General features: G+C 34.8%; 1 protein-coding gene across 1 annotated transcript in view; it reads left to right on the plus strand.

Annotated features, from left to right (window-relative positions):
* The window catches only part of Smp_163130 (putative transmembrane 9 superfamily protein member), a gene marked incomplete at both ends in the record, with an annotated part of 36806 nt that overhangs the window by 12929 nt on the left and 2579 nt on the right, over positions 1-21298 (plus strand). Inside the window, 10 exons of the mRNA XM_018790154.1 lie at positions 1426-1583; positions 4350-4609; positions 6780-6843; positions 8760-8879; positions 11011-11100; positions 16386-16490; positions 16529-16589; positions 16630-16943; positions 17434-18114; positions 20661-20750. Coding sequence (XP_018655525.1) covers positions 1426-1583; positions 4350-4609; positions 6780-6843; positions 8760-8879; positions 11011-11100; positions 16386-16490; positions 16529-16589; positions 16630-16943; positions 17434-18114; positions 20661-20750 — 1943 coding nt within the window. The remainder of the gene's footprint in view (positions 1-1425; positions 1584-4349; positions 4610-6779; positions 6844-8759; positions 8880-11010; positions 11101-16385; positions 16491-16528; positions 16590-16629; positions 16944-17433; positions 18115-20660; positions 20751-21298) is intronic.

The following is a 21298-nucleotide window of genomic DNA, read 5'->3' on the forward strand; positions in this document are numbered from 1 at the left end:
CGTTCGGATAGTGTTAGTTATCTTGTTTAAAAATGCTGTTTAGGTATTGAACTATAACAAAGTGAAGTTTGTAGCAAACTTTTATTCTTATATATTTCAAAAGTGTTAATGTGAATATCAGCGAAGGTAGTCCTTAAGTTGAAACAATTTATAAGTTGTATTTATTTAGAATTAATAAATAATAAACTTAATTAAAATAGGAATTTAGTGAATAATTTGTGATAGACCTCGACCATAGTCCCTGTTAAATTCTTTGAGGAAATTTTAAAACTGTAAGCATCTCAGATCAGCTAATACCAGAGTCGGTGACGTATTAAGACCACATGAACAGATGAACTGTTATTCTAGATCTCCCGTGTTATTTCGTTTCTCGAACGTGTATATGTGGATTGAAATTTCCTGTCCAGTTTTTTCCACTTGCTAGAGAATTGTACAGTAGAAATTTGAGTCATTTATTAACAAAAGTGAACATGGTTGAGTGGGTTTTTTAAACTTCTATATTTCATAGTTACGACAAAAGAAATACGGAAGTTTCAAGAACGTTTTACTCACTACGATAAGTTATAGTGATCGTTACATCGTTCCTTCCTTGATGCCGGATTAATTGTTCGAATTCAAGTTCCATGAGTGTGTTGACTTTTTTTTTAAGAAAAGGAACAAACTTTTATTTGGTAGTTGTTTAGCGCTTTGATAGTTCTACATTTTTACTCAACTTTGAGTATTGTTTTTATCATTTATATTAATTATTACTTTAATCTAAAGAGATCACCTCATTCTATACAGTGTATAACTGTAGCCACGTAATTATTATTCATAAATATTCTATATCAGTTATTTTGACCACATATTTTTCTTACCCATTTGATAATCTTCATAATTTTACTAGGAATAATATTATACTATAATTAAGTTCAGTTTCATTTCTCAATTAGTGTATAACTTAATATTAATTCTGAAGTTTGTAAAAACAAACTTTTTTGTATACGACTCAAATGATATGAAGTCAGTCAGTCACAGCGTAGAACTTCGTACGTACGTACATCAGTTCGAGTTGCCATACCACATTAGCACAGAGATGCAGTTGTCGATTCAAATCCCATAGTGGTAGGAGTAGTAAGAGTATAAGCATTATGTGAAAGATATCAAACATAACTAATAATCTGTCCAAAACATTCTGATAGTTATTTTTATAGATCTGGTGATTCCTCGTGGTATAGTATGTGTTTAATATTTTTGTCTAACAAAGTAAATTATCATTCATCTAACTCATTCTTAAATACTATAATATTATTATTTCAAAACACAACTCTAATTTTTGCATAACAATTTTCTTGTATCTGACCAACACTTTGAAAATAAAATCTACTGACTTTTTTTTTTACCGCTTTTTTTGTTTTATTTTGTAATGAAAACAATTGGTTCTAGTTTTTGCTATGCTCGGGACATTGTCACCAGCTTCTCGTGGTGCAATTATGAACGCAGCCATATTCACATACGTGTTTATGGGACTCTTTGCTGGATATTTTGCAGGAAGATTATATAAGACCTTACGTGGGCCATTTTGGAAGTCGACCGCAGTAGCCGTAAGTCTAATTTATCCTTGTGACATTCCAAAACTCAAAATCCATTTACGTATATATATATACATATATATATATATCATAAAATATTGGACTTTATTTTAAATTCGTAGTTTATTATTTATGAGTATCAAGTAGTGAAACATAGTTCAATGGTCTAATTCACTTGATCATTGTATCAGTAGTTCAAAATTCTCTGCAATTCAGTTTCGTCAGTCTTACAATAAATGTTCTCAAATTCTCTCATACTCAAGTCAGTATTTGAATACTAACTTTCGTTAATCAGTTAATTTATGATGAGGTGTAATGAATATTCTACCTTATTTTTAATAAATTCTTAACATTATCCGGCTACTCACTTTCAGATTATTCCCCATCTATTCATTGCTTGTTATGTATTCAGTTAGGCATAATTAATATTTGATTCCTATTTAAAAGTTGCTTAAGGAATAAAGTCCTTGTGAATCTATTTCATGATCATTTCGCTTTTACTCTAAAATTTATCTAAAATTCATGTACTGAATAAAAATCAACTGTTAAGTGAAAAATAATATGGTGCTACGAAAAATGGCTCCTGGCAGCAACATTCCATTTATTGGCCCCCAAATGCCCTAGTATGGCCGAGAGTGGGGAGAGTCTGTTCTCCCTCTCGAAGTGCTCTCACATGGCCACACCTATATAGCCTCTGTCACGGAAGTCCTACTCACTGTCTTCTCGTGCCGGGGGTGTTGTTTACGAAATTGAGATGACGAAAAACGGATGTCCGGCGCATTAACTGGGTTGGTGGACACGGAAAGTCCACCTAGGGGAGTTGAAAAGCCCTAATTCCAAACCAATGGTTCACATGGGCTCCATTATCCTGAGGGAACAAATGGCGTATGAATCAATCATTGGTCACCGGCTACCATGACACTGCATCTCCTCACGATGCTCCACTGCCTTGTGAATCAGACCTTTAGGGTGTGGCCCCCTAAGAAAACCACCTGCTTCAGTTTGGGCACCTAAGCAGTATCACAGCCCTCATACAAATCAAATGAGATTTGTGTGGCGCATATATATCTGGTGCCCCTTTGTACCAATATTTATGTGTTTAAATGAAATAAAATAAACAGTGTCACGTTCAATCTTAACTACTGATCAATAGAACAATGTAGCCACTAGTCTAAGTGATTCAATGTCGTAGTGCACTTTTTTATGTTAGGTCATCTAAGGTGTTCGCCAGGAAGCTCTAAATCTAAGTTCCGTCTTATTTGTTGCTAATCAGCAAGGTCTCTCGACAGTCTTGAGGAAATTTATGCTTTCTGTCTGAGTAGGACTGGTACTGTTCCGTCGTAGTCAGAAATATTACTGCTGAGCTATTTAGGACGACAGTGACCATAATTATTTAACAAAGAACAGTGTTTAACTGATATTTTGTATATCGAATCTCATTTTGGTCATAATGGAGCAGGTTACCACTGAATTATTACAAAGAAAATATCTCATTCATTGAATTCGAAGCTTGGTCTACATTTTTGTGTTTTTATCAACATTCGCATATATACCTGGAAAGTGTATAGGATAGAAGGAGTAGATATACATAACTCTGATTAGGGAGTATCGGTTAAGAAATATAGTCTATAAATTATATCGATTTCTGTTAGAGAATGAGGACTTTGTCACTATACAATGAGTGTCTGTTCAAAGCTTGTTATTCATAATGATTATACAGTGTTTACCGAAAGTTTATTAGCTTCTCCAAATCAGTAAAATGACTCATTTTAACTGTGAAAGTACTTGGTAGGTAAATGTCATTGATTATGATATTATAATCACCGTTTTTCTACTAATCAAAATGGATTTTCTATTGTATGGTTAAAAGACAATTTTTATTTTTTATAAGGTGGTCTAGTTACCCAGTTTATTACAAAAATTCCGTTAGGTAAATGTTAAAATTCAGTATTATGATCAAATGTAGTAATTAATAGACAAAAGGTATTAGATTTGGTTGATTTAAAGAAAATTTTCATGTATGTGAAAACTGTTGTCTGGAGGAAAATTTGTTGACCTAAAGTTTCGTCAAGATGTCCAACTACTATGTTCTAACTTAAAAGTTCGAGATTTACACTTTAATAATTGAATGTAAACATTATAGCTATGGGATTCCCCATATAATTTTTAGTAAATAAGTACTTTCACAAGATTAGTAGTGGTTTGTGGTTTTATTGAATTTTCTAGCTTGTTGAAAACTTTTGGTCAGTCTGTATCCTAAAGTTAAGTTTTTATGTCATTTATCATATATAGTCAAAATTCATCTAATAGTCATGTAGAAACTTTATACTGATGAAAGTAACTCATTTAATTGAGCAGGTTGTAAAGATTAATGTGGAAGTTTTTTGTCAAAGATTGACACCAGCTAAAGAACTATTGAAAATCAAAGACCACTCAACACCCATTGCGTCCTAGTTTGGGATTACTCAGTATTAGTATTGTGTTACAGTTTCAAACCGTCCTCTGCCTTTTTTAATTCGAGTACCTGGATGCTCAAAGGTACTTAGTTATTGGATTTCATTTTTTTCTGCAAAATACTGCACCGGGTAAAACATAACTTAGTTCTTAATTGGTGCCATAAAATGGTATTGACATTTACCATCTATCGACTTATTACCTCGAATGTTTTTAATCGTTTGTATTGTTTCATTCAACTCACAACTTAAATAAGAAAACGTTTGTTTTAATTATTTATAATTATTAAATATCTGTTCATTGTTTTTATAAACTTCTCTTTAGACTGGATTACTTTTTCCAGGAATCGTGCTTGTATTTGGACTGGTAATAAATACTTTTATCTGGTACAAAGGATCTTCTGCAGCTATTCCATTCACTACGCTGCTTGCGTTGTTGTCATTATGGCTAGGGATTTCATTACCGTTAATTTATATCGGATTTTTCTTCGGTTATAGAAAACGTGGATTCGAACAACCTATTCGCACTAACCAAATTCCTCGAGCAGTTCCAGACCAAAGATTTTGTCATAATTTGTTACTATCGTAAGTTCTCCAATTAGCTTAGATGCAGTATGCTGGAATAATGTCAGAAAACTTTGACATTCAATTAAATTCCAGTAATTTAAACACTTTTTGCAGTTTTAAAGCGAACACAGTACACATTTATTGTTCATCTTCATTCAAATCATTTTCTACTATTAGTTCAACTCATTCGTTATTCATTTATCATACTGTGCTGATGTAGTGTGAAAATTTCGTCCAGTGCACTTTGGTGACAATTTTTACTTTGGTCATAACTTATTGACTGATTTATGTTCTATCTTATCCACATCTTTCAGTCTCAAAGCTCGACTTATATCTTTCATTTCCTCGATTTTATCTATATCATTTCCGTTTTTTTCTTATCTGTTGTTGCTCTTCTCCTACTATGCTGATGTATATTTGTGTCAAATCTTATTTTCTTGAACATTAACTCACTCCATAAATTCGGACACTTAAAGTCTGAAGTTGAAGCCATGCTATTGACTTTACCTAGGTGTAGCGGCAGTAAGGTGTTTGCCTCAGAAAACCAGCATCTACAGCAGTGGTACCTTCCCAAAATGTTGTTAGGAAGGGTTAGAAAAGAAGGGGACCAAAAAATCGCACCTCACCTTTCCCCACGGATTTTCGTTTCCATTATTAAGGCTTTACAAGTACGGAACTAGCACATCAAGAACTACTTACAAAACGGTTGCAACAAACCATTTCTTCTTACAAACCCCTATATGAATTTCTTTTGTTCTAAATGAACATAAAACCAGACAAATATACCCTTGTTAATCTCATTGACTGTATTTACTTATTCCAGTAAACGTTTTCCATGTATCCGACTGGATATCTGTTTACTGTGCCATATGTAAAGACTGCGTCACAAATTCATTCAGTGATTTGGCTGCTAGCCAACTTCCATACTTCATTCATTTGTTTACCTTTATTCGCCATGGTTTGTCTACTGATGTCCATATCTGAAATATATATATCCTCAAAACATTTCGTATTCCACTTTTGATATTGCTTTGACCAAAGCGGCAAGTTTAAGAATATAAATACGAATCAAGATCAAGTTTTTATATTTCATTGGAGTCAGATGGCTACCATAAGGCTATATGTAACGGGTCTCAAGAAGCTGTCGGTTAAGCTCTACTGTCACGCTTCCAGGCCTCCAGGAGAACTACTAATCCGTTTCCCTTATTAAATTGAAGTTTTTTTTCCCTATGGTGGATACAACCGGGAAGTAATAATCTCTCAGTCACCTTTAGCAGCACTTAAGACTAAGCCTCTGTTTAACTGGTTTGGCTAAGTGGATAATGGACTTTCATTCAGAAACTTTTTCTTGAATTCTCTAACATAATCGCTTATTAAGTCAAATAAATGTGTTTGTTTAGTATAAATATAGTTTAGACCAGCCTCTAAACGTTATAGATATATGTATATACCAATGACTTACGAAATACACTGTACTGAAAAGTTTCTTCATAATCTTTTAGGATTTTTCTAAAGTGGTTGTAAATATATCAGTTATGAATGATTTCATGTGGTGATAAATAATACTATAAATAGATGGTTTATGCAACTTTTTCCAATTCGTTTCATGAATAAGTCAATGTAAAAGTTGATTCACTATTCTTGTAAACTGTTCAACATGAGAACTACGTGTTTTTATTTCGATACATCCATAAAGTTTAAATATTCATAAATATTTTTGCTCCACTAGTTAAATTAAATATGTAGAGTGTATTATCGTTTTTTGCTATGAGAACTACCTTATGGTTAGTAAAAGTAGTATCTCGAGTGATTTTAAAGATTGAATACATGAATAGTTTGATGACACTAATAATAAGGATCTTCAAATCATCGCTCATGTGCGATAGAACTGTTTCATAATTTATGCTGTTATTAGGCATTAAGGGTCTAGTAGAAACAAATAAAGTTATTATTCATCATAAGCATAGGTATTGGTTGTATGTGTTACAGTATACTCAGCCAACAGTTTCTTCATCATTACTACTGTCATTTCTTTCTGAATAATAACCTTAGGCAAAGTTGGTAACCCTTCTAGCGGGTCATAAAACATTTATTTCTTAATCAACATAGTTTTGGATCATTTAAAAAGACGTGAATATATTAATGACCTACAAATGTTTTTCATTTACACGTCTTTGTTTATTTACAGTACACTTTACTCTGGAGCTCTACCATTTGGTGCAGTTTTTATCGAAGTTTTCTTCATATACAATGTAAGTTCATTATCATATACGTATTTTTATATTCAAAAATGGTAATATGCTTTGTATACTTATTTAAAACTTCGGTTAAGCTGACTTTGATTTGTTTCTAATTTCTTATATAATTTTCAATTTTTAACTTCACAAATGTTACTATCACATATAACTTCATACCTATTGTACAAGTTAGTAACTGTCTGAATTCAATAGCTCAGTGCATAATGTGTTGGGATTCGAAGCGAAAGTTACTGAATCCGATTGCAAGTGTATTCGTTGGCATTCGGATCGAGGTATATCTGACCGACATGTCCTGGATTCCATTGCTGACCACAATACAACTTTACTAAAATTCGTGATTGGTTAGTTACAGTTTAGTGAATGAGAACACCGGTGAGGACAACGGAGTATGTATTCAGGACAAAATTACAAAGTTACTTGGTAAAATAGAAAAGCCATACTCTAATACTTCATTTGCAAAATGTTCATTAATTATCTCAGGATTCATTGAAGCCTGCATTTCCATACCAGTTGCTTTCTGTTTCTGTTCTTCCCTTTTCGATCTTCTCAATCTTCTGCTTCCAGATATTCTATTCCTGACTCACGATATATCCTACTGATGTCGATATAAGTAGCTCACCCCACAATAGTAATCTGGTGTTAACTTTTTGGTTAGTATTAGATTTTGTTGTTGAATGTAATAAATCGTCATTTTTGATATACAGAGACAGGATTTCTAACCAATGTAATACTTGAAATTATAAGACCAGTAGATTTTCCTATATATGATAATAAATATGCGTCGTAATTATTTACATGGGTTGTATCAAAGTTCTTTCTGTCCATCACACTGATTAGTTTACTCGTCCGTAAGGCAAACCAACGTGTTGGTACAAACTCAAATTTGAAGCGATTGCTTTGTCGTCCCTCAAGTTAGCCCAAGAGGAAAAGATGAAGACAAGAAAGTCAAAATTTTGTTATCAGATTTAGTAAACAACTGATGATAAATAAAACAAGTAACAACGAGCTTTACGGTGCATTGATTAATAAACCGTTAAAAATTTTTGAAGGTAAAACACTCGATCGACTAATATTATCATACCTTTTTCAAGCTAATAATCTTGCGGACTTTGGCCAATATGTTCATATCGTATAAGTCTCTTAACCAATATTCACAGGTGCAGAAAGCACCATGTGTTGCTCTTTTCATCTTACAGCTTTTCCATAGTTCTCTAATTCTACCTCAAGCATTCATTAAGATAGACTAATGTCGAAATAGCACTTTTTTGTTATTTACAAAGTTCGCATAGTTGACTTTTTGTTGGATAGTTCAAACTGAAAGTAAAACGAAGCTCGTAATTACAACCTGTTGATATGCTTGATGATAAGTCGATTTCGCGGTAACGAACGAAGGCCAAATGACACAATGACACGATAAGCTAATCTAGTCAGTGTCCCAGGCCCCGCTAACTAGATGAAGAAGTCCAAGGCAAAGCAGGGGAATATGTATTCCGTAAGCAGCCGAGTACAAGCAAGTCATAAGGGAAAACTCAACGTATATTACAGCACAATTGTCTTGGCATCATATAAAATACACATCAAGAAAACAATGACCAATAGCGTTAAGATAGTTACAAGTGGGAATTATGACGTGTAGGTAAAAAGAGCGCTTTTGGCGCGAAAACAGCCAAATTTAAATTTTCAAAATAAAATTACAAAATTAAGCCACTTATCAAGTAAGTTCTGGGGATTTGACATCCCCAACCCACCGTTGGTTGAGCACTGAGTAGTTCAGGTAGTAAGTCCACTTTTCTACTGCTCATTATTAAATTGAAATTATAATCATTTTATGTATTGTCTACTAGTCATGATTATTATTATACTATCTTATGTCTATATAATTCTGCATTATTTTCTTTTAAATTGAACAGGCTATCTGGGAGAGTCAGTTCTACTATTTGTTCGGATTTTTATTCGTTGTATTCATCATACTAATTATTTGTTGTGCACAAGTGGCGATTGTTGCTACGTATTTTCAGTTGTGCAGTGAAGTAAGAAATTTACCATAAATTTTATTATTATACAAGATTATTCTTATCTCTCTGAAACTGATTTATTAGTCATTCATGTTAAACATGTTACTGATTTCGAGAATTTTCCTTTTTTGTGATGACAATAAAAACAAGCTCATGTATTGTATCGAGGCCTTTTTGAGACCAGGTTATCGTTTTAGGAACAGATGTATGATTTAATTAAATTATTAATTCATTTGCCTAGATTTTATGTTTAGGATCAATGACTTGTTCTTGACTAACAACTCAATGACAGTGAAGTAACGGATGAGATCAATACTGAGAACCTATCAATTCAGGATGCAGTTCTCTACTCGCTTTCCCTATAGCTAGACGAAAATAGCAACACAGTAAGCAGTTAGACTTCTCTTGTATAGACCAATTCATAACTCAAACTAGTATGATAAGATAGAGTTATTTTGAACATAAAAAATATCAGCATAACTACTTGGTAAGTGGAAGAGAACTAAGTAATATGTTCACAACTAAGTAGCAGTATCTTAAAGAAGATAGGACACAGATAAGTAGTTTATGCCCTAAATAAAAGCTTATGACTAGGATAATATAAGAGTACAATAATCCTTCGTAAGATTTCTCCAAAAATTATACTTCCTCAGTATGATAGTACATTAGAGCACTTGTAAAGGTAGACAATTATTACTGTATTCTGTCAAATTACAGTCGACTATATCTTTATTTTTCAAAACAATATCATTATCCTTTCGGTGTCACTACGTCCTATGATTTTGATTGTTAAACTGTGATTTATGCAGGAGTAAACACTGATTATGTTGTTTAGAACAAAGTGAATGTTTTGTGATTAAAGTATTTAGTTTCGAGAAGACACAACAACATCAAAAACATTCACCTGAGTTGAGGATCTTCGTACATCATTTTAAATGTCAGTCTCCAAAATTGAAGACTTATTATGTAATGTTCATTTTTTTTGTCATAGTTTAAAGGAGGTGTAAAGAGTAAAATGTGAAATTTCGGTAGTTGTATTCCTTGTGAAAGTATTTTGTGTGTATTTTGATGTTTATTTTTCAACTACGTTGGGTGTTTTTGGCATTTTTATATGTTAATAATCGTGGATTCTCTTAGTATTTATTATTGTTATATTTTTTACTTGGCAAAAGTAAAGTTAATTAACTGTAAGTAGGTCACTCATGTCTGTTAGGTATCTTTTACTCGTATTATTGAGATTTAGGCGTTACGGTATGTTTTAGTTTGGTATTTTACTTCCATAACTATTGGAGTTATAAGCTGAAGTAATAAATTGTTTTACCAGCTACTTATTTAAATTTCTGCTATTCTGATTAGCGCTTTAGAAGAATGGCATATCGATCTTGTCTGAAAGCATTGTACCAGAGTTGGTGGTGTAAAAAACGTAATAACCATTTATTACTCTATGGTTTGTTGGAAGATAACTCTGGGTGTTTTAATGCTCAATATAATAATATATTTGCATTTATCGTTCCTTGAGTATCAGTGTTATGTCTGTCTCTAATCCTTAGCACTGTTCGAATTCAATCGATTAAGTCCCCATCTGACCACTAGTCCTAGTGACTCAACTTCATCTGTATTATGTTTTGATGCAAGGAGACTGGTGGATATCCTCTTGGCTACTTTCAATAACCATGCATTTATTTAGTAAATTGTTTCGATATCTTTTAAAGGGAAAACAAGTTATGAATATGAACTTACTAATCATTGTTGTCAATAATGATTAAGCGAAACGACAGTAAGCGGACTTCTAGACGGTGTCAATGTAAACATGTAGGTCTCAGTGTCTTGAATCTACTATATGTTGCACATAAGATGATTTAATCAATTTGCTTAGTTCTTTTAAGCCGCACCAGGAGATACTCTGAAATGCAATTAAAATGGTACATCCTGAGATTATCTAGCTACTTAACTCTACAGAAATATATATATATATATATATATATATATATATATATCGTAGCAACGGGTCCACCATACAGAGCTATATTATGTTTCTAGTTTCTTGATCACTGTGATCTCGAGAATTTTATTTCTTAATCAATGTTTCCTAATGTTTTATAACTTCGAAATGTTGTAGATAATTGTTTAAACTTTCTTCACATAGGATTACCACTGGTGGTGGCGCACTTTCATCACATCTGGTGGAGCGGCAGTTTATCTGTTCGGATATTCGTTCTTCTACTTTTTGACAAAGGTATGTATTTGCAGCTTTTTGGTATTATAATCTTATCAACAGTGACCTTCATAATCTAATGATCATCTTTTTGTGACTTTTCTTCGTTCACAGCTCAGTATAACTGAATTCGTCCCTACAATTATATACTTTGGTTATAGTATATTAATGGCTATTACATTCTGGATTCTAACTGGGACAATTGGTTTTACTTCTACATTCATATTTCTGCGATATATCTATTCTGTCATCAAAATAGATTAACTTATATATATATATATATATATATATATATGATGTGAATTAAGATTCATGACGCTATTGTGTGTATTGCTTTGCTAATTCAAAGTCATCACCGTTTCTAGTTTTTTGTACTGTTCCTTCTCTTATTTACAACACCATTTGTCCGCTTGTTATTTCTTTCTTTCTTGGCGTTCTTTCAATTGTCTTAGATCGAATAAACTGTTTTGTTTGTGTGGAATATTTCCAGTGATTTTTTTATCCACATGTTTACTTTAATTCAATAATATTATATGTTGTACACTGATAGAGTGCTTACTCTTATTTGACTTTCATCACCAATCCTAGTGTGTATTTCAATCGTCTCATCACGGTATCACAATTTTCATCAAAACAGTAGGTTTATTGGTGTTTTTACACAATGGTATTGTCAAAAGTAGAATTTGATAGTTTCTAAGCAAACGAGTATATCTGTATCGACTCGATATTATTATTCCTTGGTGAGTAATTTCCGATCACTATGTGCTGCCGACTAAAAGGTTTGTTTATCATTTAATTTCGCTTAATAATGATGTTTCTGGCAATGTAGTCTGTAGCAAATGTCTATTTGGTGTAGTATGCTCTAAATATCATAGCATTACTTCATGTGACTTGTTTCTTGGTAGAATCTCAGTATGAGCAAATAGTGTAGATATTTGAAAAAGTGAGCGGATCGTCATTAGTTGTCAACTGCTCTTTAATAAAAGCTGGATTATCCTGTTGCAATTCACCCTGTTTTTGTGCACAATTGTGAACCATAGTCTTTTAAAATGAAAGACTTACGTTATCTTCAAGAGCGTAGGTATTTTTTATTCCAAAACTAACTCCGGAACCATGTGAACGGACGGAGATATATTAAGTTTATCCTGTCATCATTCAGTTCAGTTCCTACCAAATGAGGGACCTGATTCTGTCAGTTAACTATCAACCGGTTCAATCACTCGAACTCTGACATGTAATAATGCCCCGGATAATCTTGAAGACGTACTCTAAAGTCAAACTCCAGAATAATTCGATCGATTTGAACAGAAATGACCTAAGTTCAATAAGTAGTATATCAGCAGTCGAGTTTGATTAAAGCGAAATTAACACCGTGAAGCCATGCTGGTTGGGTGACACCTTAAATAATTCAAAATTAGAGATAAGATGGATAATAAGAGTTTCGTCTTCAGCCAAAAGTAAACAAAACTAATTGTAGGGTGTCGAGATTTACAGCTATGTACTTAAGAGTAAGACAAGGCTATTTTCACATATAGTGTGTACGTGAGGAATTTTAACAACCACTCATGTATGTATAAACTGACTCCGGAAGCTCGTTTTTGATGTAGCTCAATATGACAGTTACTGGCGTGAACAAATCACAAGGTTTAGGAAAGAAATATGGAAGTTGAGTGGAGTGGTTCCCAGCCCGTTCGCTTCAAGCGATTTTATGGTTTTCTTTGAATTTCCTCCGTAAGAGAATCGATAGCTAACCGATATCCCCCAATGAAAAGGCAATAAATTAGAACTATCATCAGAATGTGGGCCTCACTTACCCTGTGTTGTTAAAGATTACTTGGCTAGTTCGGATGGTGATAGGAATGGTAATAATAAGAAACAAGGTAATGGATTGCATGTCACTAGTGATTTTCAGCTGCTCAATTTAATTTGCTTAGTAAATAACTTCGGGGTGTGTTTCTATCATTCCGTAAAATCGTGTTCTAGTAGAAGCCTATCTAGGACCTGAACGCAAATCTCGTGTGGGTTATTATTGTGGTATTGTATCCAACCACAAGATACTAAAAGTTGAACATGAATTGAGAGAATCCACATATAACATGGTGAACGCCAGAACGATTAATCGAAACCGCATGTCTCAGCCATGCGGGCGTGGTCACTCTTGCTTTTTGTATAGGATATGTTATTCTCCGGCCCAGAAGTGTTAGACGTCAAGTTGACGATCGTCACGTTAGGACGAGTCAGTGTAGACTATGGTGTGACTTCCATGTAATATCTTACGATGCAAGCTTCATCCGCGACTGCACAGGACTTTCCAGAGTGAACATGAGCCCTGACTTGGTGTGTCGGAAACTGAAGCACCGAAACAAGGATACTTCTCCTGACCCGGATATGGTCTATTCTGCTATACTGAGGGAAACGGATTCAATCTTGGCAACACCGTTTAGCACGATATTTTCACACTCGCTAAACCGAGACATATTACCAGAAGATTGTAAGCTAGCTCACGTCACACCAATTTTCAAAGGTCGACGCAGTGAACCTTCAAGTTACCGACCAGTAGTACTTCTCTCTCTACCTTCAAAAATTCTGGAGTCCTTGATATACGACGGTCTACGAGACTACTTACTATTCACATAACCAACCTTATGACCTCTGTGGACGGATGGACAACCATCCTTGATCGCAAGAGGAAGGTTGACATCATTTACCTTGATTCTTCAAAAGCTTTTGATAGGGTCAACATATATGTCTTATCACCAAGCTCAAACGATTGGGTATCAACCCACCTCTAATCGACTGTCTCACTTCATAGTGGGGTGCCTCAGGGCTCAATACTAGGTCCTCTTCTCTTCTTGATTTATATAACTGATCTTCCACAACAAGTATCGCCTGACTTATTGCTTTTTGCTGATGATGTGAAACTTTGGAGTGATATACTTAACCGAGAGGATATACTGGAACTTCAGGAGGATCTGACTCGAATTCAAAGTTGGGCAGACGACAATGGACTTACCTTCAACATTTCAAAGAGTAAAGTAGTCCATCTGTTGCAGACTATAATTACAACTTAAGAAACTCCTCTCTAAAAGTATCCCAAGTCGAAAAAGATTTAGGTGTGTTGGTACCCTACGACCTGAAGTCATACGCTAACTGTGATAAAAACGCCTTTCAAGCAAACCTTGCACTGGTAACATTGAAACGCGTTTTGAGCCAGTTTGACGGTAGAACTTTACACATAATCCTCGACAGTCTTATTCTTCCCCATTCAGAGTACGGAAACATAGTATTTCCTCCCTCTCTCCGAAAGGATAAGGACACTCTGGAACGTATCCAACTTCGAGCCACGAAATCAGTTCGGGGACTCAAATTTAAACCTTATGAAGAGCGCCTCCAATCACTTAACATTTACCCGTTAGAGTATAGGCGTCTTAGAGGTGACATTCTTATGACTTACAGTATACTTAACACTTCTGGTCATCCCCTAAACATCTTCTTAAGCTTAGTCACAACACTAACCTAAGGGGGAACACCCAGAAACTGGAGACCCAACATAGCAGAACGGACTGTAGATACAACTTCTACTCCTTAAGAGTTATCAAATGCTGGAATTCGCTGCCGACTGAGCTAGTCCAAACGACTTCCCAGGAGTCCTTTAAGAGGACTAAGGATAACATCTTATTATGATCTACCAATTTCATTTTTTCCCTTCTATTATAGTTAATAGGTTCTTGCCTGGAGGTGTTGGTGGTCCACTGCTACTAGACACGGAAGCCCGTTAAGCGAAAGCTTCTTCTATTCTATCTAGAACCATCTGAACCATTTGAACTGAGGTCATATTGCCGTTCAACTCGCGCGATTTCATCTGATGGCGGTCGGTCAAGGTTAGTCCTCAGAATGATAGGGACTGAGTGTGGACACTGTAATATTTGCTTTAATGTAGTGCCATATGAAAACATGTTATTTCTTTCTGCTTGCGGGTGTTCTTTTTGCCGTCAGGTTAGTTTATTTGGCCGTAAATGAATACTTATTTATTACCAAATGCACTAGACTTGAGCCAAATAGTCCAGTTTTGTTTTATACATATGTATAAGATTTTTCAGTCAACAAAAGTATTTTAAAGTTTCTGTAAGCACTTACTCAAGGGTTTAATCAATCAGCTTGTTTACAAACAAAATGCTTGAGTATATGAAAAAGTTGGGCTGCTAGATACAGTTTAGCTAAAGTACCTGGTAACCATGTAAACGAGGAGCTTTTTTCTGCTCAGCACATTCCTCTCAAAGTCTTTGAAGTAGCTAGCTGAGGTTAGTCAAATGAATAATTGATTGATAATAAAAAGAAACCATTCAAGAAATCCGAAGACATTTGCATAATATATATTAAAAGACTAAATAGTTTAATAAAAACCCCACAAATGCTTCGTCACTGTGTTATTGTGATTCTGTTATTTATAACCAGGATTTAGACTTCCATAACTGCATTTTCATTAGTTGTTATTAAGAGATTTAAAGTTGGTACTCTTTCAGATGACTAACCTGAATCTCTTGGCTTCAAACATGACCCTCTTTTCTAAGTTGTTTAGGTTTCAGTGATTGCAACCGGACCATGTTAGTTGATAATACTAAAATGTTACTCAAATGTAGTGTAGGAACCGCCTTATATATATATATATATATAAAACAGATCTAAACCGCCACTATGTAATTCTCTCAGATCCGTTCACAGATCGTCATTGATGGCAAAGCTTTAAAAGAGTGGTACGACGAAGTAATCTTGTGAAAAAATACTTTTGGTTCGGATCGTTGGAAAGAAGGCTGTTTTCCTGTACTATGTTTTCACTGTTTTTGTAATGAGCTTTCACTATGTTAACAAACTTTTAAGACTTCCTCGTTTAACAGACAATCCTATGATAGAATCCTTTTTGGGAAGTCAAAGGCTGTAATATAAATGTCGCTGTTCAGGCGTTCGGTGGAGAATGAACATAAAAGGACATGCCGTTCTGGCTTTGAAAAAAAGTGTGGATTATGCCAATCATTATTTTGGGCTCTACATAGCCGATTTATATACTGATGACTTATTCATTAAATAGACTCTTTATAACGGTAGGTTACAATCGTTTTATAGCAGCATCACCTCCTGCTACATTGAAGTTTTCTATTCAGCTGTGTATCTGAACGACTTTTGGAGGTCGTAAAATCTAAGTGTTTTAGGAGCTTTAAAGAGCTTCCATTATTATAATTGCTTACTTATCGATTGAGAGTATATTCATATCAAAGCTTGCATTGAGTTTAAATATTTTTATTCCATAGTGCTTGAAAACGTATGTTATTACAGTGTTACGAGATCGAGTTGATGTTAATTGTGCTTGTCCTAGTTATCCATGTAGTCAAAGTGGTCAGTTGACAGACTCGGAGGTAAAGTGTTTCAGCTATTCAAATTTCTATTACTTTAGATAAGGGAATTACTACCTTCTGACGTTTATGAACGTTTTTCTGTAAAGAAGCTTCAGCGAGGTCAGTTTCTCCATTTTTTCCAACTGTAACAAAAATTCAGAAATTGAACAGAATGTAAACCTGACATTTTGCCCAGCAGTAAATTGTGGTGCTGTGTGCCAAGTTCCTTCTATTTTAAAAGTACCCATACCAAATGGAATAAATCCATCCACCAGAAGAAATGGACATGCTCTGGAACGGTTTACTAGATGGTACAGAAGATATCTTTGCAGTTCACAAGGAGCTACCACTCATGTTTCTCCCAGTATCAAAAGTACGAGTTTTCGTGCCGATAACACATCAAAAATTGCAAATAACACACATTACAAGTCTATCAGTAATCTCAGGGATGAAGACAAAGAAGATTGTGTAACCGTAAGCATTATTTCGTTATTCAACTTGATCAAATGAACTAATTATATTATTTCTTGTCTGTTTTGGGCGAATTTTTTGGTTTTGGTACGTAAAACATTGGGTTTGGTTATTTTATCACTAAACTATATATTTACAGGACGCTGAGTTTTGAGTTTCTACGGTGTAGTATCTTACGTAATATCGTCGGTTATGTATTCAGTTGGATGATATCACCTGTGAAAGTGCTCATACCTTACTTATTATGATGGTGATGCCTTACAATGAATGTGTCACATGCTGTGGCTATTTAGTTGTATTGTGTATTCAGTGTTAGCAAGCGACCTCTTTTTTACCATAGCTTTAGAGTTTAGTGTTTGTTTGGTTATTTCCCATAATTTAACACCAATTTGCGGAGGTGTTAATGCTGTTTTCATTACCGAAAGAATCTGTAATTTCAAAATTTGAAAAATTCTGCATTTATTCTATAACTGTTAACATTTTCTTTCTGTAGACACCTACCAGTGAAAGTGTTGGAGAGAAGGATTTACTCCATATATCTGAAAAAGGAACGTTGATGTGTCAAGTGAGTCCTGGTCGCCCAGCTGTGCGCGTCGTATGCAAACGGTGTTCTCATGAATTTTGTGCTCGATGTCATTTAAAATGGCATATCGGAGTTGGACCGTATGTGTGTGAAGAATATTCTCGTAGCTTTTTCAAAGGAAATAAAAATTTGAGCACTCAATTTACTAGTCAACAAAATCCACTTGGAATTTTGGAGAAAAGTGTAAATGCCTCTGATCATATAAATCCTCATCCAGACTCAGATCCTATTATATTTGAGAAACACCAGTCACAGTCTGTAACGCAAAATCCAGAAATCATAAAGTCATTACCATCCTTGAGAAAGCCTCCAGAGAAAAACAAAATAAATAAAATCTCACTCCGGCGGCCCAAAAGAAAACGGCGTAATTATCTACAGAGTCATACAGGTATTCATCTTTCCAGTCCGGATATCAGTGATACAATTGATGTCTCTGTTCTTGCTGTCGGATTTCCTCCATATTCTCCTGATGACTGGCTAAAACGTTGTCCTGCCTGTCTAGTCCCTATTGAACGTATCGAAGGTTGCGCTCAAATGATGTGCCGGTCGTGCAAACATACTTTTTGCTGGTATTGTTTGACTTCATTGGATGTGAGTACATTTCGTTCATTTCTGGGGGGGGGGAAAAAAAAAAAATTTCAATTGAGTCTGGTCTGCACTTACATATATTTAGACCTGATACCGCTTTGTTCGTTTAAACTTGAAATAACTGTGATTGCTTTTCATAACTAGTTTCATGGATATCTATTTCGATGTGAGAACGTTTTTGGATACTTAGCACAAGTATGCTTATTTTCCTATGAACTTATCACAGTAAACAAAGATATAGGACAAGTACTGGAAATTCATTATTATTGTTATGTAAACCTAGTAGTTAAAGTCTGAAGTCTCACTGATTACCATTGGTTCACGACAATAATAACTCTTACAAAGAACTTAATGTACTGATTGAATATTGAAGCGATCAAATAAATTTTACGAGCAGAGTCCAAGCATATTCATGAAAGTTTCGAATTTTAGAAAAAAAAACGAATTCCAATAATGAACAGTCTACCTTTTAGAATTATAATGAAAGTAACAGTTAATTGTACATAGGATATTGATGCACTTTGACTGAGACACAATATCACTTACTTACTGTTAACCTTTGTGGAGGAGCATAAGCCGATCACCAGCGGTCCCCGTCGAATTCTGTCCTGCACAATCCTTATCAATTGTTATTCATCCCTTTCATGTTTGCTTGGGATTCTCGGCTCAGTGTGTTCTTTGGTCTGTCTTTTTCCCGTTTCACTTCAGGATTCCAAGATAGCGCTTACCTCGTGAGGCAGTTTGACGATTTACGCAACATATGTCTTATCCACCTCCAATGTCCTTTCCTAATTTCCTCTTCGACTAGAAGCTGGTTTGTTCTCTGCCACAGTAGACTGTTGCTGATGGTATCCAGTCAACAACGGACATTGATTATCATTCGTAGAGAATTGTTTATAACTACTCTTATTATTTTGATGATGGTTGTAGTAGTTGTAGAAGTTTCAGTTTCTCACAGTAGAACTGATTGTCTTGACTTTCGTATTGAAGATTGTGACATTGATATTGGTTGACAGAGAGTTGTTTTGAGTTGTGTATGTTGTTCAACTGTAGGAAAGCTGCACTTTCTTTGCCAATCCTTGTCTTTACGTCTGCATCAGATCGTCCTTGTTCATCGATGATGCTGCTGTCCAGGTGAATGAAAGTTTCGACGACTTACAGAGGTTCTCCATCAAGTGTGATTGATTGTGTTGGTGTTCCCCATGTTGCATTTGAGGATATTGCTTTATCCGTTGTGAATGTTGAAGTATTCTGCTACAGAGGTTGTTGTTGCTGTTGCTACACTTGTTGTCTTGATGTGAATTTGTTGGTGTGTATGTGTGTGATATAGAAGTACTTACTAGGTGATGTGTGAAGTCCAAATCGTCTAGTTGCATCGAAGCTGTTTATTGTATTCCGTGTTTCCTCTGAGACGTGCAGGTATTCATAATCTAGTGAACCACCATAATAGAGAGGAAGGGTGAGAGTAAGCAGTGTGTACCACAGTGTCGAAGAAGGTTTCCTAATGTTCCCCTATCCACACTGTGAAACACCTCACAGTCAAGGAATTTGATGTATAGTGGCGCACTGCATTCAATTGATTGTTCAACGATGATCCGTAGTGTTGCGATTTGGTCTGTGCACGACCGATCCTTACAGAATCCAGTCTGTTGATGTGAAAGTTGGGTTGTCTACTGAATCCTTCATCCGGTTCATCAAAACTGTTGAAAACGTTTCCTGGTAGTGAGAGTAGTGTGATGCGTTTGTAGTTTTCACATTTGCTCAGATCTGCGTTCTTTGATATCTTGGTGAGGTATCGTTGTTTCGAATGGGTTTCACTGATTGGGAGCACCACGGAATTGAATCTCCTCATTTCGATAGCTATTTGATTTGTGCTTGTAGTCTTCCACATTGTTCGTACATTCCGTGTACCTATATTAGTTGTTGGTCTGGTTATTAGAAGGGTTATTGGCCTCGTGACTTCGGAAGAATCTCGGCTTTCATCATGTGGCGTCATAATTGTGTGGATTACCTCCCTTAATTCACAAGCATCATAAGCAGGGATAAATGTTTGTCAGCAATGGGATCCAGGACGCGCGTCTCGTCCCATCTGGAACTCATCAGCCAGATATACCTACCTCTTAGTCATGATGTTCACTCAGGGACTCGAACCCAGCACCGTTTGCTTCAAAAGCCATCACGTTATCAATTTAGCTACTGAGTCCAGATAACTACTAGCTTGTATGTGTTATTATTATTAATATATTTCGTATATGAAAATAACTCCATTTCTCTTGAATTATTTCTCATATACCCATGATTTTGTTCGTAGTTGTTTCTGATATCACTTCATCTCATCTAACCCCTCTGTTTCCTTTAATTTTTGTAATAAAAACATTTTAATTGTCTTACTCCATACACATTATAACCCTTTGTTAATTTAGTAATCCCTTCTCTGAACTTCATGTTTTTTTAACGTTTTAATGGGAATTATTTGTAATATTTATCACTTAATGCTTTGTCAGCGTAATTTGTCGAAAAATTTTTTCCACTGATACTTTATTTTTCAGGATGATTTCCTTCTTCAACATTATGATGACGGGGCCTGTAAAGGAAAACTTGGTCATTCCCGTGCATCAGTAATTGGTCATCGAGTTTATGTAAGTTATTTTAATGTAGAAAAGATAGTTTCCATTATGAAAATTAGAACAACACATGTGAGCCAACAATTGTTTTCAACTAGACCGTCATCAGGCTTTACTCTAATATATATGAATATTTATACGAAAATGTTAAACCAATCAAAGCAAACTGAGTCAGTAACCACAATGAGATAGAATACGTCACCAAGCATAATAGTTAAAAGTACAAGTTGATAGTGGGAAGACAGGTGTACTGATAGTTGTAAGAATATTAAATTACGATAACAAAAGTCTTATCAATAGTTAAACATTGGAAATAGGAGGTCAAGCGTGGGCAAATAGACTTAGAATAATTATCACAAAACATTAAAATCATTACGTTATAAGAAGTATGTAGATAATTAGATAGTGAAAAATACAAACGGAAAGAGGCGAAAAATTACAAACAAATGATAACAGAAGGGGTTTTGTGTAGATTTTATTAATTTTATAGAGTTGAGATCATGAGTCAATTGAAGCTAGACCACCATGGAAAACCTGGTCTAGCTTCAATTGACTCATGATCT

Source organism: Schistosoma mansoni, chromosome W (assembly GCF_000237925.1).
Source record: "Schistosoma mansoni strain Puerto Rico chromosome W, complete genome".
In the NCBI taxonomy this organism is placed as follows: domain Eukaryota; kingdom Metazoa; phylum Platyhelminthes; class Trematoda; order Strigeidida; family Schistosomatidae; genus Schistosoma; species Schistosoma mansoni.